Source organism: Talpa europaea (genome assembly GCF_964194135.1).
Source record: "Talpa europaea genome assembly, chromosome: 7".
Taxonomy (NCBI): domain Eukaryota; kingdom Metazoa; phylum Chordata; class Mammalia; order Eulipotyphla; family Talpidae; genus Talpa; species Talpa europaea.
This window is the reverse complement of record NC_140074.1, coordinates 133,041,173-133,055,005: the sequence shown is the minus strand read 5'-3', so window position 1 is coordinate 133,055,005 and position 13,833 is coordinate 133,041,173. Positions and strand designations below refer to the sequence as shown.

At 54.9% G+C, this 13,833-nt stretch overlaps 2 protein-coding genes across 3 annotated transcripts; one reads left to right on the top strand and one right to left on the bottom strand.

The window, feature by feature from the left end:
• The first annotated feature begins 1,875 nt into the window (after positions 1 to 1,875).
• On the top strand, positions 1,876 to 3,336 carry NT5C (5', 3'-nucleotidase, cytosolic). Its single transcript, XM_084239145.1, has 5 exons — positions 1,876 to 2,154; positions 2,343 to 2,443; positions 2,530 to 2,590; positions 2,824 to 2,938; positions 3,056 to 3,336. Exons 1-5 carry the CDS (start codon positions 1,969 to 1,971, stop codon positions 3,235 to 3,237), a joined length of 645 nt encoding a protein of 214 aa, XP_084095271.1. The 5' UTR covers positions 1,876 to 1,968; the 3' UTR covers positions 3,238 to 3,336.
• A 1,202-nt stretch (positions 3,337 to 4,538) lies between these two features.
• ARMC7 (armadillo repeat containing 7) lies at positions 4,539 to 13,520 on the bottom strand (the record flags this gene model as incomplete). 2 transcript variants are annotated; one of them, XM_084239429.1, is made up of 3 exons in its annotated part: positions 4,539 to 4,900; positions 13,208 to 13,351; positions 13,430 to 13,520. In XM_084239429.1, 3 exons carry the CDS (start codon positions 13,518 to 13,520, stop codon positions 4,539 to 4,541), a joined length of 597 nt encoding a protein of 198 aa, XP_084095555.1. The 2 variants fall into 2 exon arrangements, with proteins under 2 accessions (XP_084095555.1, XP_084095556.1); XM_084239430.1 differs by having other exon boundaries at positions 4,760 to 4,900; positions 13,272 to 13,351.
• Positions 13,521 to 13,833: the final 313 nt, after the last annotated feature.

Below are 13,833 nucleotides of genomic sequence, written 5' to 3'. Positions count from 1 at the left end.
GGGAGGCCCATGACCTGGCTTTGTTCCTTTGGCTTGCCACCTGGGGTTGTTTCCTAACCTAAAACAGTGAGGCCGCTCAAGAGGTTGCCTCTGAGCCGGCACCCATGACTGAGTTGATGGGCCTAGTGTGGAGGGAGGGTCTATGGGGACAGATTTGAGAAAGTTGTAGGCAACATGTTTACCAAGGGTGTTTAAGTTTCCAATTAGGAAGTTTGGGGTATATAAGGAAATAAAGCAAATGAAACCGAAACTTTTAGCTACAGAGAAGAGATTGGTGGTTTCCAGGGGGTGGGGGTTAGAGGTGATTGGGTTCAATTTATGTGGCGTGGAGTGGAAATTCGACTTTGGTGGTTATGATGCTGTGCAACACAGATGCTGGACTGGAGACGTTATAAATCAATGTCTCCTCAGACTTTTTTTTTTTTTTTTTAAGATTTATTTATTTTACATACAAGAGCTGGGGTACAGGCCAGAGATGTGGGGGGTGAAAGGATTCACCAGAGAGTGTGGGGAATAGAACAGGAGACTGAGTGATATACACTGCTGAGGGGAGCAGCGGGCGAGGCAGGAGAGGTCTGCTGCGCCATGTGGGTTGCTCCCTGGCCAGCTGGGGATTGAACTCGTGCTGCAGAGGCTGCAGATTGCTTCATAGTGCGGTGCTTAACCCATTGTGCCACCAGGGAGGCCCCTCTCCTCAGACATTTTTGAAGGAAAGCTGAGGGTCTAGAAAGTGAAGTTGAATCATCTAAAAGTAAACATTAAACCTGCAGTCGGCAGAACCATTAGGTTTCCTTGGTGTTTTGCTATCCCAGGTTCACCATCAAGTTCTAGCGATTTGAAGGAGCATTTTGGTGCCCTTGGCATCACTTTCACGGGTGTCAGTGGTAAACAGGGGAGACCAGCCAGCCGGTCGGCAGCAACTTGAGTCCCCCCAAATCTCTATACCTCTTTTCTCTGGCGTTCTCTCGTGGTCTCTCCCTCTCGCAGCCCTTCGTCTAGGGGTGACTCCGCCTTGTAGCCCTGACCTCGAGGCGCAGGTGTGCACACTGGCACATGCGCACACACCCATGCGCAGGTGTCCAGTCAGGCACGCGCGCCCACACCCACAAGCCCAAGGCCGCAGGTGATAGCCACAGAGGCCAGCGGCTTAACAGCCTGACCAGCCTCATCCCCCTACACGTGGCGATGGGAGCTTTGACCCAGTTCGTGACTGTGGGGCGCAGTGAAGGAGCCCGGAGAGCAGTGGGGAACCCCGCGTTCTTAGGTCCCTGCTCCGAGCTTTAGAAATCACATCACCTTAGAAGGCCGAGCCAGGCTCCCCTTCGCAATGCTGGTTCCATTGGTTTGCAAATTCTGGGGTATCGGCTGGGGAACAGGAAGGTGGCCACTGGCTCAGATCTGAGTTTGCCATTTGTAGCTAAACAACCCGAGGCGGGCGTTGCAAGCAGCTGCCGCACCCACAAGCCGGGCTCCGCCAGGAACTCGCCTCTCAGGAGCGGGACCCGCTCTAACCACAGGGGCTCTGGGGTCCGGCTCTCAGGGGGGTACCGCATGGGGGCGCGCGCCCTCCGGCTCCGGGCCCCGCAGCCCCGGGGCTCGGTTCTGAGAAGGTGCCGCCAGGCCCCGGGTTAGCCCCCAGGTGCTCAGACAAGCCCCCCGCCCCACCCCACCCCGGTGCGTCGGGAGGGCCCCTGCGTGGCCCCGGGGCGGCCGCCTCCAGTAACTCTTGGGGTTCGCGGCTGGAGCGCGGGGGGCGACTGCAGGGGGCGCCGGCGTGCCCGCGGCCAAAGGGCAGTTTTCCGCCAGGAAAGCGCCCCCCCGACCCCCCGCCGCCCCGCCGGGCCCGGGAGCCTCCCGTTCCGGCCGCCCGCCCCCCGCGCCGCATGCAAATTAGCCCGCGGCGGCCCCGCCCGCGCGCGCTCCGGAAACCGCCTTCCCGCGCCCCGGCCCCGGCCCCGGCCCCCCGCGATGGCGGCGGCGCGCGCGCGGCCCGTGCGGGTGCTGGTGGACATGGACGGGGTGCTGGCCGACTTCGAGGCCGGGCTGCTGCGCGGCTTCCGCCGCCGCTTCCCCGGGGAGCCCCACGTGCCGCTGGAGCAGCGCCGCGGCTTCCTCGCGCGCGACCAGTACCGGGCGCTGCGCCCCGACCTGGCGGTAGGAGAGGGGCGGGGGTGGGCGGCCCCCCCGGGAACCCCCGGCACCCCCACTTCGGAAGCCGCGGTTCCCCCGAGACAGGCGCTGGGGAGGGCCCCCCGGGACAGAGCCCCGCGGATCGGTCCCTGCGGCCCGCGCCGGGCGCCTCTGCCGGAGGCGGCGCCGGGCCCAGCGCGTGTCTTTCTCAGGACAAAGTGGCCAGTGTGTACGAGGCCCCGGGCTTCTTCCTGGACCTGGAGCCCATCCCCGGAGCCCTGGCCGCCATGCGCGAGATGGACGCCATGCGCGAGTGAGGCGGGTGGGCGCGGGCGGGCGCGGGCGGGCGGGGAGCGGGCCCCGCGCGCGCCGCCGGCCCTCACGCGCCTCCCCCCGCAGCACCGAGGTCTTCATCTGCACCAGCCCCCTGCTGAAGTACGACCACTGCGTGGGCGAGAAGGTGCGCCGCCCGCGCCCCCGGCACCCGGAGCTCCCAAGCCCTCATTTTAAAACAATGCTTTCCTAGGCTTAGTCCTGATTTCAGAAATAAAACCCAGCAGCCGCCAAGTGCGGGGTGGGGCGGGACGGGGCAAGCGGCATCTCTTAGGGGACCCCACTCACACCCACTGGTTCACCGGCCCTGAATTCTGGGGCCCATCAAACCCTGCTGACAGCCTGTGTGTCCCCCACCAGTACCGCTGGGTAGAGAAGCACCTGGGGCCCCAGTTCGTGGAGCGCATCATCCTGACGAGGGACAAGACGCTGGTCTTGGGGGACCTGCTCATTGATGACAAGGACACGATTCGAGGTTGGGCCCGCGTTCGCGGCGGCCTCCAGGCACGGGCCTGCAGGCTGAGGGAGAAGGCGGGAAAAGCACCTGGCACCAGGTCACAGCAGGTACGCTTGGCCTTTCTCTCCTGTCCAGGCCAAGAGGCAACTCCGAGCTGGGAGCACATCTTGTTCACCTGCTGCCACAACCAGCACCTGGCCCTGCCCCCCACCAGGAGAAGGCTGCTCTCCTGGGGTGACAACTGGAGGGAGATCATAGACAGCAAACGGGGAGCCCTGCAGCTGGACCCAAAGGGCCTGGAGCTGCTGCGGGAATAAGCCGAGGGACACGACAGTGGGAGGGGAGGCAGACTGGCAGGGAACCCCGGCAGCACCCAGGGCAGGGCAGGGCAGTGCCGCGGCTGGGCAGGAGATAGTGACGTGTGGTCTCACAGGCCAGCCGGCGGAGCCTCGTGGGACAGCCGGCCTGGAAACCTGGTGGGAAAACAGTCAGGAAACTTTTAATAAAACACTTTGGCTGATTGGGTTTCTGAAGGTCCTTTATTTGGGAAAGTAAGGGATAGGGCCCCCTGGGAGCGCGGGGGGGTGTTGGGATGGAAGCTGATGAGTTGGCCCAACTCCATGCCCACCTGGATGCCATTACTCTGGCAACTGCTTTTCCTTAGCCCTAAGGGTCAAGCTTGAGATCAGGACCCCCACTGCTTCGAACCCCAACTTTCTATGGGGTCCTGTCCTGTCCCTGTGCTGACAGCACTCACTGTGACTAAGCCGCGCTTCACGCCAGGATCTGCGCCTCTTCTGCCCTGAGCACCCTTTTATCTGCATCCCCGAGGCCCTCCCGGGCCGGAGATGCACTTCTAGAGACCCTCGCCAACCCTGATGGCAGAGGAGGGCCAGGGTGGTGAGGGGAGAAAGGTCATGTCTTTATTAAGGTGGGTCATCACCCCCATGGCCTTGGCCTTAATGCCTGATGGCGATGTTAGTCACGGGGGCCACGCCACTCAGAGCAGGGCCCTAGCTAGCCTCAGTCCTTGAAGCCCTAACATGGCGTTTGGCAGACAGGGCCCTACAGAGAAACAGTTGACAGGTGGGCATTTGCCACTTCTAAACGGCCAGCCTGTAGAGTCTGGACGGCAGGTAGCCAGTCTCCAGAGCCCCAGAGTGAGTGTAACACCTTCGCATTTTCCCAGAGCCCCAGGAAACTCAGATCTTTAGTTTCTGGTCCTAAAGATGACTCCAGACCCCAGTGCAGGCAATTCTCCTAGGTGCAGGCCGAGCTCCTCCTCGTGAGTACCGCCTTCTGCACAGCCTCTGACCTAGGGTGCCAGCGGCTTACAGGAGGGTGAGCGCCTGGCAGGGGACTGCCCTTCACCTTCAGCTACTTGGCTGAGAGCAGGCCACCTGGGATTTCTGTCTCCACGTGTCTCAAGTCGAGCTTCCTCACTCACCTCCTAATACCTCATCACAGTGTAAATACCTATCATTTGGGCAAACTCACCTTTGAAATGGCCGGAAAGGCGCCATTTGGGAGAAGGTGCACAGTGGGAGCTATGCTGAGCTCCCAAAGGGAATTGGGTCTGTCTGGCATAAGGTTGCCATGGCCGTGAGGTCTCCTTAGATCAGGGCTGCTGTGGGGCCTCAGTCCTTGGCAGTGGGATACCCAGGGCAGAGTGAGCCTGCCAGCTGCGGGCTTCGGCCACCTGGCTGGGAGAACAGAAGTCTTCTAGGAAGATCTGGGCAAGGTTCCGGAGCCTGCTGTTGGCCGACAGAGAGAAGCGCAGCATGCACTGGACCACAGGCGTGGCCGTCAGCTCGGGGTGGGAGCTGGGGCCAGGCGAGCTCAGGTACATGATGGTGGTGACTGCCGACAGCACGGTCTCCTCGTTGGGACTGGACAGGCAGTTGATGATGAGAGGGACGCCCCCTGTCTGCAGGATGTACTCCTTGTTGGCCCTGTCTGGGCACAGGTTGCAGAGGCCTCCTGGGGAAGAGCATTGTGTGTGAACGCCTGGGCCTGTGGCTCCTCCCGCCTCCCTCTGCCTTATGAGTCCCAGGCCTGGGAGAAGGTGTCCCTGGGACAAAGGTCTCCTGGCCTCTCTTTCAAAGTTCCTGCCACTGCCCAGCCTTTGGACCCGCCACTAAAACCTTCTTGGTTCAGCCAGCCCAGTAAAAAAAAACAAACCCATAATACATCATCACTTTAGGAGAATTTTAACGTACAGGAAAGGTGACAGTTACATAGGTGTGTGTGTATATATATGTATACATAGGTGTGTGCGTGTATATATACACTTATATACATATACACATATATATGCACACACATATCAAAAAATGTATCAAATCGAACCCTTTAAATACGTAGTTTACGATGTCAAGGCTATCTCCATAAAGCTGTTAAAAAATCAGAAAGCCAAACACAGGCCATCTCAATCTACTGCCCATTTAACATTTGCTTTTCATTTTGCAATTTTTGAGTACATATATTTAAGCAAAATCTTTTTTTATTTCATCACCCCTGCGGGGCCCTCCTGTCCACTGTCTGTCCCCACCACTGGGCACCATCTGGCGGGTCCCTGCTTGCTGGTTTACCTCTGCATCAGGTGCCTGCAAATGTGATGGATACTTACTGGACACATTCTGAGAACAGGACCAAACCCCGCAACCCCCATTAATGGAAAAAGCTGACGGGGGGGGGGGGGGGTGGGGGGCGGGAGGGGAGGGATTGGTGTCAGAATGGGGGGGGTTGCAATTGTATGGGGAATATAAAAATAAAATTTATCATTAAAAAATAAATAAATAAAATAAAATAAATCTTTAAAAAAAAAAAAAAGCTGAGTAACTTGTCCAAAGGTGATGGAGAACTCTTTGTCACTCCCATGGAAAGTCCCTCTAGAAGACACAAGGACAACTAATCCCGCCACGGGCAGATGCCAGGCTCAGCCAGGAGGGACAAGTGGGAAGGCTCTGGTGCGCTTCTCAGACACGTCTACACCTCTTGTGAGCTGAGAGCCAGGAACCAGCTTCCTACCACAGCGCACGCAACTTGGGGGGTGGGGGGGTGGGCGAGGGGCCTTATCTCTGCTGTGAGTGAGATACGATGAAGCCTGAGTCACTCTCTGGCTGGTGAGTCATCTCTCACCCAGGTGTGCTGGGTGGGGCACTGCCACCCTGCCCAGGGCATAATCTGCTGGGGGTGGGGCAGGAGAAGGCCCCAGCTGCTCCCATCTGGAGACCTGGCAGGCCTCTGAGGGTGTTTAGCCTCCTGGACCCCCAACGCAGGGAACTCTCTACACCCCCCTGCCTTTCGGCAGTGACCCAAGAGGAGAAGAGTGAGGGCCTGGGAAGAGAAGGGCCACAAGGGGCAAGAGGCCAAGTTGGAGAATCGAAGGTGGAGATAGGACCCATAGGAGGGGAGGCCATGCTGCAGTGAGCTTCCCTCCCGTGCCCATTTCTGTGAACTCACCCTGAAGAACAGAGGAGGGTGATAGAAAAACAATGCAGAACCTGGAAGCACCCTCCATAATGCCCAGCGACAGCAAGCTGGTTAACTACATCAGGCGCATTTGTCGAGCAAAAAATGACACAGTTCTGTGCCTCCCCGGTGGCACAGTGGGTTGAGTGCAGCGCTCTGAAGCTGTCCGCAGCTTCTGTAGTGCCGGTTCGATTCCCGGGGCCGGCCAGGGAGATTCCCACATGGCGTGGCAGACCTTTCCTGTCTCGCCTGCTGCTCCCCTCAGCAGTGTATTTCGTTAGTCTGCCTGTTCTGTTTCCCGCTCTGTTTCCGGTGAATCCTCTCACCCTCCCATGCATCTGGCCTGCACCCCAGTTCTTGTATAAAAATAAATCTTTAAAAAAAAAGAGGCAAAAGGAAAAGATATTCATAGACAGAGAACTTGCCTTAGAATCTAAAGAACTCCTTCCAGCATATCAATAAAAGGTGAAAACAATTAAAAAATGAGCAAAAATATTTCAACAAACTTTCACAAAAAGGTCAATATAGATGAACATGTGCTCACTGTTATTTTTCAGAGAAATGAAAATTAAATTGATAACAAGATGTCGCTGACCACACACCCGCCATGACGGCTAAAACGAAGAGGGCAGGCAACACCAAGTGCAGACAGGGGCAGGCTATGTTTTTATGGACAGTGTGCCACGGCATGATTGTTTTCGGAAACAATTTGGCAGCTTCTAATAAAGTTAAACATATATTCATTCACCCTATGACTCAGCAACTCTACTCCTATGGGAACCCCAGAAAAGTGAGTACATATGTGTACAAGAAGACCTGCATAAAAAAAGATCATAACAGCCCCATTCATAGAGGATCCCAACTGGAAACAAGGCAAATCTTCATCACAGGTGAATGGATGAGCAAATTGTGGCCCATTCATTCAAAGACCTGAACTGCTGATACTTTAACAATTTGTTGTTTTTTTTTAAATATTTATTTATTTATGCATACAAGAGCTGGGGTACAGGCCAGAGATGCGGGGGTGAGAGTATCCACCAGAGACAGAGTGGGGAATAGAACAGGCAGATTGACTGAAGTACACTGCTGAGGGGAGCAGCGGGCAAGTCAGAAGAGGTCTGCTGCACCATGTGGGTAGCTCCCTGGCTGGCCGGGGATTGAACTCGTGCTGCAGAGGCTGTGGACAGCATCATAGGTTGCATCTTAACCCTTGTGCCACCAGGGAGGCCCTGAGACTTTAAAAATTTGGATGAATCTCAGTAACACTGAGAGAAAGAAAGCAGACACAAGAGTTCACCCTATGTGATTCTAGGTACATGAAGCTCAAGAACACACATGTCCCATGGGGGTGGGAGGGGAGAAGTTGGGAAATGGGTGTCTTGGGGTAGGAGATACTAACTGGGAGAGCCTGTAGGAGACATTTCTGGGGAGATGGACACATCTTCTATCTTAAATGCTGAGTACATAAAACTGTACTGAGTTTAAAAAAAAAAAACATCAAGCTGACACTTGATATGTGCATTTTACTGTGATGATCACGCTGTAATTTAAAAAAATGATTACCAAACAAAAAGGACAAGCTCTGACTGGCTGATGAACATGTTTTGGGCAAATCAGAAGAGGCAGAGAGAAACAACAGGCAAAAACAGGGCCCTCCTAGGAAGCAGGAGGCTCAGGCGGCCCTCAGTAGAGGCAAAAGAGAAAACTCAAGTGCTCCTGGGCTGAGACAGCCAGAGGTTCAGAGAGGTCAGGCAGGGGACTCTGGATGGATCACACAGCAAGTAGGGCATGGGGTGCTGGGAGATTAGGTCACGCAGACAAGTGCTTCGCCAGGACTGGTGCCTGGGCCTGGGCAGGGCTTCCCGCCCCCCGGCCCCCCCCACGAGGGCACTGGGCTGGCTGTAGTCCATCCCGCAGGTGAAGCCACTCTGGGATGGGGGACGACAGATATAGAAGTATATGCGCACATTTGGGGGCTAAGGGGGAAAGACCAAGAATGGAGGTGAGAGCTCTCTGAAAATACCTTGCAGAACAGTTCTGCCTTACACCGAGGAAGCTTTCATATGATAAACAACAGTAAACTACATGGAAAGAAAAAAAAAAATTATGGCTTTTCTACCTCTGATTGAGATAGGTCACGTCTACAAATTTATTGCAAAATGACACACAAATCAGGTTCCCCAGGGCAGCAGCGGTGAGAGTGGCCAGACAGAAGCTGAATGTCCAGTCCCAGGCGGAGGCGGTGCTAACTGACCAGCACAGGGAACCAGGCAGCTCTGTGTGAATGGATGCTGCAGGTGCACCGACATACAACATTGGAGAAATTAAAAAAAGAAGCAGGACGGACCTCCCTGATGGCGCAAGGGGTTAAGTCTAAGCACTATGAAGCTATTTGCAGCCTCTGAAGCACCAGTTTGATCCCCGGCCAGGGAGCTGCCCACATGGCGCAGCAGACCTCTCCTGACTCACCCGCTGCTCCCCTCAGCAGTGTGTTTCAGTCAATTCGCCCGTTCTTTCTCTGATGAATCCACTCACCCCCTGCGCCTCTGGCCTGTACCTCAGTTCTCACATGCATAAATAATTAAATCTTGAAAAAAAAAAAAAAGCAGGACATATAAACGTGGTCTAACACTGTCATATTTGTAGACCATGCAAAAAAGCAGATGCGTAAACAAATACATATTTGTTTGGAAATCCCAAACCTATCTCTGGGAGGATACACAAGAAACTAGGAAGAGAGGATGCCTCCAGGAAAGGCTCCAGAGACATCGCCTTTAGAATTTAGTAATGTGAACAATGTAGTCACGTAAATTATATTCACATAAATTGATCTCTCTTTCTCTCTCTCTTTCTGGGACTAGGACAGGGAGTTGGTCTCTACCAGTCAAGGAGGGATGGCAGAGGCCAACCTGGTCCAAGTGAGGATGCCCAGGAGACAGCCTCCCGGGCGAGGGAGGGAGAAGCAGTGGGGTAAGAACTGATGGTACCACCTCCTCTTAAGGGGATCCTGCCGTGAGCTAATGGCTGAGGAATCTCTTTGAAGCAGAAGACCCCAGTCTAACTGACCCATGACAAGAGGTGCAGAGGAGCCCCAGAATCAGTGTGGGTCCAGTGGGCATCCCAGAGCTGCCGCTGAAATCTAGGTGACCAGAGCAAGCAGCTCTGCTTCTTGAAGCCTCGGTTTCCTCAGCAGTCAAGTGGGCAGAGTTAAGAAGGACAAAGTCTCCTCCCTGGCACACAGCAGGACCAAGCACACCTGTTTATAGCCCCAGAGGTGGGCACAGAGCCGTAACTGCAACCCACACATACAGAAAATACAGCCATTTAACAGACGGATAGCAGGTGCCATGTGACCAGTGCAGAGGTCAAGCAACAAAACACTGTCAGCAATTCAGCCTCTGCAGGTCCCTCCTAGATCCAATTCTCTCCTTCCGTCAGAGATGGACGCCTTCCTGATTTGTAATCATTTAATAAAACAAATTTTAATTGATAAGTAGGACCTGGACATTTTTTTTTAATTTTTTTTTTTTTTATAGAGGCATGTTATTTATTTATTTATTTATTTGTTGGTTTGTTTTTGTTTATACAAGCACTGGGTACAGTCAGAAGCGTGGGAGGGTGAGAGAATTCACCAGAGCCAGAGCGGGGAGCAGAGCAGGCAGAAGGACCGAAGTACACTGCTGAGGGGAGCAGCGGGCGGCAGGAGAGGTCTGCGCGCCATGTGGGACCCTCTTCGGGAGGCCGGGGAGCAACCGGGGATTGAACCGGCACCGCAGAGGCCGCGGGAGCGTCGCAACCCAGCGCTCAACTGCTGCGCCACCGGGGAGGCCCGGACCTGGACATTTTTTATTTATACAAGAACCAGGGTATAGGCCAGATGTGCGGGAGGGTGAGAGGACTCACCAGAGACAGAGCGGGAAACAGAACAGGCAGACAGATGAAATACACTGCTGAGGGGAGCAACGGGTGAGACAGGATAGGTCTGCTGCGCCATATGGGACCCTCGCCGGCCAGCCGGGATCGAACCGGCGCTGCAGAGGCTGCGGACAACTTCATAGCAGTGCTCAACCGCCTGCACCACCAGGGGAGGCCCTCTGGAAATTTTTTAATTAAAAAAAATTTAGTATTGGGCCTCCCTGGTGGCTCAAAGGGTTAAGCACAATGCTATGAAGCAATCCACAGCCTCTGCGGCACCAGTTCGATCCCCAGCTGGTCAGGGAGCTACCCACATGGCACAGAAGACCTCTCCTGTCTCACCTGCTGCTCCCCTCAGCAGTGTGTTTCAGTCGGTCTGTCTGTTCTGTTCCCTACTCTGTCTCTGGTAAATCCTCTCACCTCCCACCCCACACCTCTGGCCTGTACCCCCAGTTCTTGTATGCATAAATAAATCTTATAAAAAAAATTTTACTATCCACACAAGTGGAATCACGTTGCCTGTTATGATGTGCCTGGCACAAGAGATACATCGTTTACTTAACATTATGTGTGCAAGATTACCGCAGGGAGCTGTGGACTCATTTACAGCACCCCACAGCGCTGGTCTCCATTCTACCATTGTGTTTCCATTGTGGGGCTGTTACAGCCTGTTTGGAGGTGCATGTTCCCTGAGTATAATGTAACCGTTGGGGGTGTGCTACCTTCGGTTGTGCTAAATACTGTCTTCCGAGAAAGGCCCCTGAGGTTTTGTTTATACTTTTGTTTAGAGGAAAAATAGCCAATTTTTAAAATGTGTTCATTTCTTGCATTTGAAGTATTCCTCCAGGATGTCCTTGGCCTGGGACACTTTGCCGCAGACCTTAACTACCACACAGCTGCACCCTATACTTGGGTTTCCCTTCTCTGTCAATTTTAGAGGAGTCCCCAACCCCTAGCTGTGCTGTCATCAGCCATAACTGGGTTGATCTGGTGTCCAACACAACGGGCCTCTGCCAACCCGACAGACACAGCTTACCAGCTGCATGCAGCACACAAAGACGGGCTTGGCGCGCGGCTAGGCGCTCAGCTCTGCAAATTCTGTGTCCTGGACTGTTGTGGGTAAGGGCGGTCTTCAGCATTTCTTCTCAGGCAGTAGTAACGTGCATTACACCCATAGCAGCAATGACTTCCTCAGCCATGGCAGTGGGTTAGGTTTCCGATGGCGAATCCTGAATGCACAGGGGTCTCCACCTCCACCCAACTCAGTGGGCAGAGAAAGAGCAGTGAGCATTTCCCAGCAGTTTCCTGAGCACCACCACCATCTGGTGGCAGCTCTATGTATTTCAGGAAATAGAACTCAGGAAAGCAAGTCAACCTGAGATCTCAGAGGCCATCTCCTTGAATCCCGCGTTAGTAACAAAACTGCCAAACATTCTGTGATGTCCTAGGTTTTGGTGAGTTGTCATGGAAACCACTCATGAACATTAGCAAGCCAGAAAGATGCAGAGGAGGGCCTCCCCGGTGGCGCAGTGGTTGAGCACTGGGTTGCGAAGCTGCCTGCGGCCTCTGCGGCGCCAGTTCGATCCCCGGCTGCTCCCCGGCCACCGGAGGAGGGTTCCACATGGCGCGCAGACCTCTCCTGCCGCCCGCTGCTCCCCTCAGCAGTGTACTTCGCTCCTTCTGCCTGCTCTGCTCCCCGCTCTGGCTCTGGTGAATCCTCTCACCCTCCCGCGCTTCTGACTGTACCCAGTGCATGTATAAATGAAACAAACAAACAAACAAATAAATAAATAAACATGCCTCTAAAAAAAAAAAAAAGAAAGATGCAGAGGAAACAAAGAACAAGCTTAGGAAGACACCCGGACTTTGGGCCTTGGCTCTGTCAGCTGGGTCCCCTGGGCCGGAACTGGAAGGCAAGACTGAAACGGTGAGCCTTGGGCAATGGACCTAAGCTCACCTCGAGTTGCCTCCTCGAATGGAGAAAACCTAGCACTACCTGCTGTGCCTCTGCCAGAGAGCGTAGAAGAAACCCTTTCTCCTCCTGCTCCATTTTATGGTTCTGTTTATTCCTTCAGAATCTCAGCTTTTTTGTTTGTGCACTGCCCATCTCCCCAAGGATAGAAAGCTCCTGGATGGTGAATCCATCTTCCCAATTTGTCCACCCTCTCTCCAGCATTTAGAACAGTACTGTACTCACATGGTACATGCTCAGCAAGCAAGTCAACAGGTCCCAGATCATACCAACTACAGGAGCCATCAGCTACATGTCCCATACAAGTCACCTCTACTTCTCTTGATATTAAAAATTTTAAGTAGGGGGCCTCCCTGGTGGTGCAGGGGTTAAGCATCGCACTATGAAGCAATCCGCGGCCTCTGTAGCACGAGTTTGATCTCCGGCTGGCCAGGGAGCAACCCACATGGCACAGCAGACCTCTCCTGTCCCCCTGCTGTTCCCCTCAGCAGTGTATTTCAGTCAGTCTGCCTGTTCTGTTCCCCACTCTGTCTCTGGTAAATCCTCTCAGCCCCCGCAACTCTGGCCTATACCCCAGCTCTTGTATGCATAAATAAATAAATCTTTAAAAAAAATTTTAAAGTAAAGCTTTTTTTTTTTTTTTAAAGAGCACTAAACATTTTTCCCTCCAAGCACCTTCAGTCCATTCCCTCATTTATATTATCATTCCCTCATCTCTAAGCAGGGGGAAGGGTGGACATGCAGAGGGAGGCCTGGGCAGTGAGTTCCCTAACTCAAGGTAGCTGCCTGTGACATACACGAGACAACCCCGGAGGCGGCACAGACACGTGAAGGTTTGCAGCTGAGCAACTGTCTTCCTTTCCCGACAAATCACGGTTAACTCTCCCACATCCCACTGGCATGTGGGCGGGCGGTCGCATTCTTACCAATAGCAAACTCCACGAGGGTCTCATTCTCCTCCGACAGCGAATCGAGGAATAAATCCAGGACCTGCAGCTGCCTGAGATACTGGTAGTTGCTGGGGTCATAGGCGAAGTTGGCTAGGTTGGCCAGGACTTGCTCCTTGGCGTCTGCAGCGGGAAAGAGACACTGGAGGCAGGTCCGGGGCGACCTCGACCTGGCCCCGACCCCGACCCCGCCGCTCTCACCTTGGCTCTCAGTCTCCTGGAATTCCGTGACCAGCGCCTGCAGGTAGCCCAGCCGCCCGACGTGGGGGTCTACCTTGGGCTTCTGGGCCATGGCCGGGCGGCGGGACCCCCGGGGGGCGGGCAGGAGTGTGAGGTGAGGCCGGCGCGTCGGGCAAACCTCTCCGGGCCAGGCGGGCCCGACCCTGGCAAGCGGGTCCTCTCCCGGGCTCGGGCCTGCAGTCACTTGCAGCTGTAGGTGGGGTGAGGGGAGAGGAGCGGGGTCTCAGGACACGGTAAAAGCTAGGCGTGAAAAGCTCCAGTGGGGCGCCGGGCTCGAGAAGCCGGCAGCGAGGCGGAGCGGGGGTCGCGCGGCCCAGACCAACAGCGAGTTCGGCTGCCCGCCGGTTCCGGCTTCCGGCGGCGCC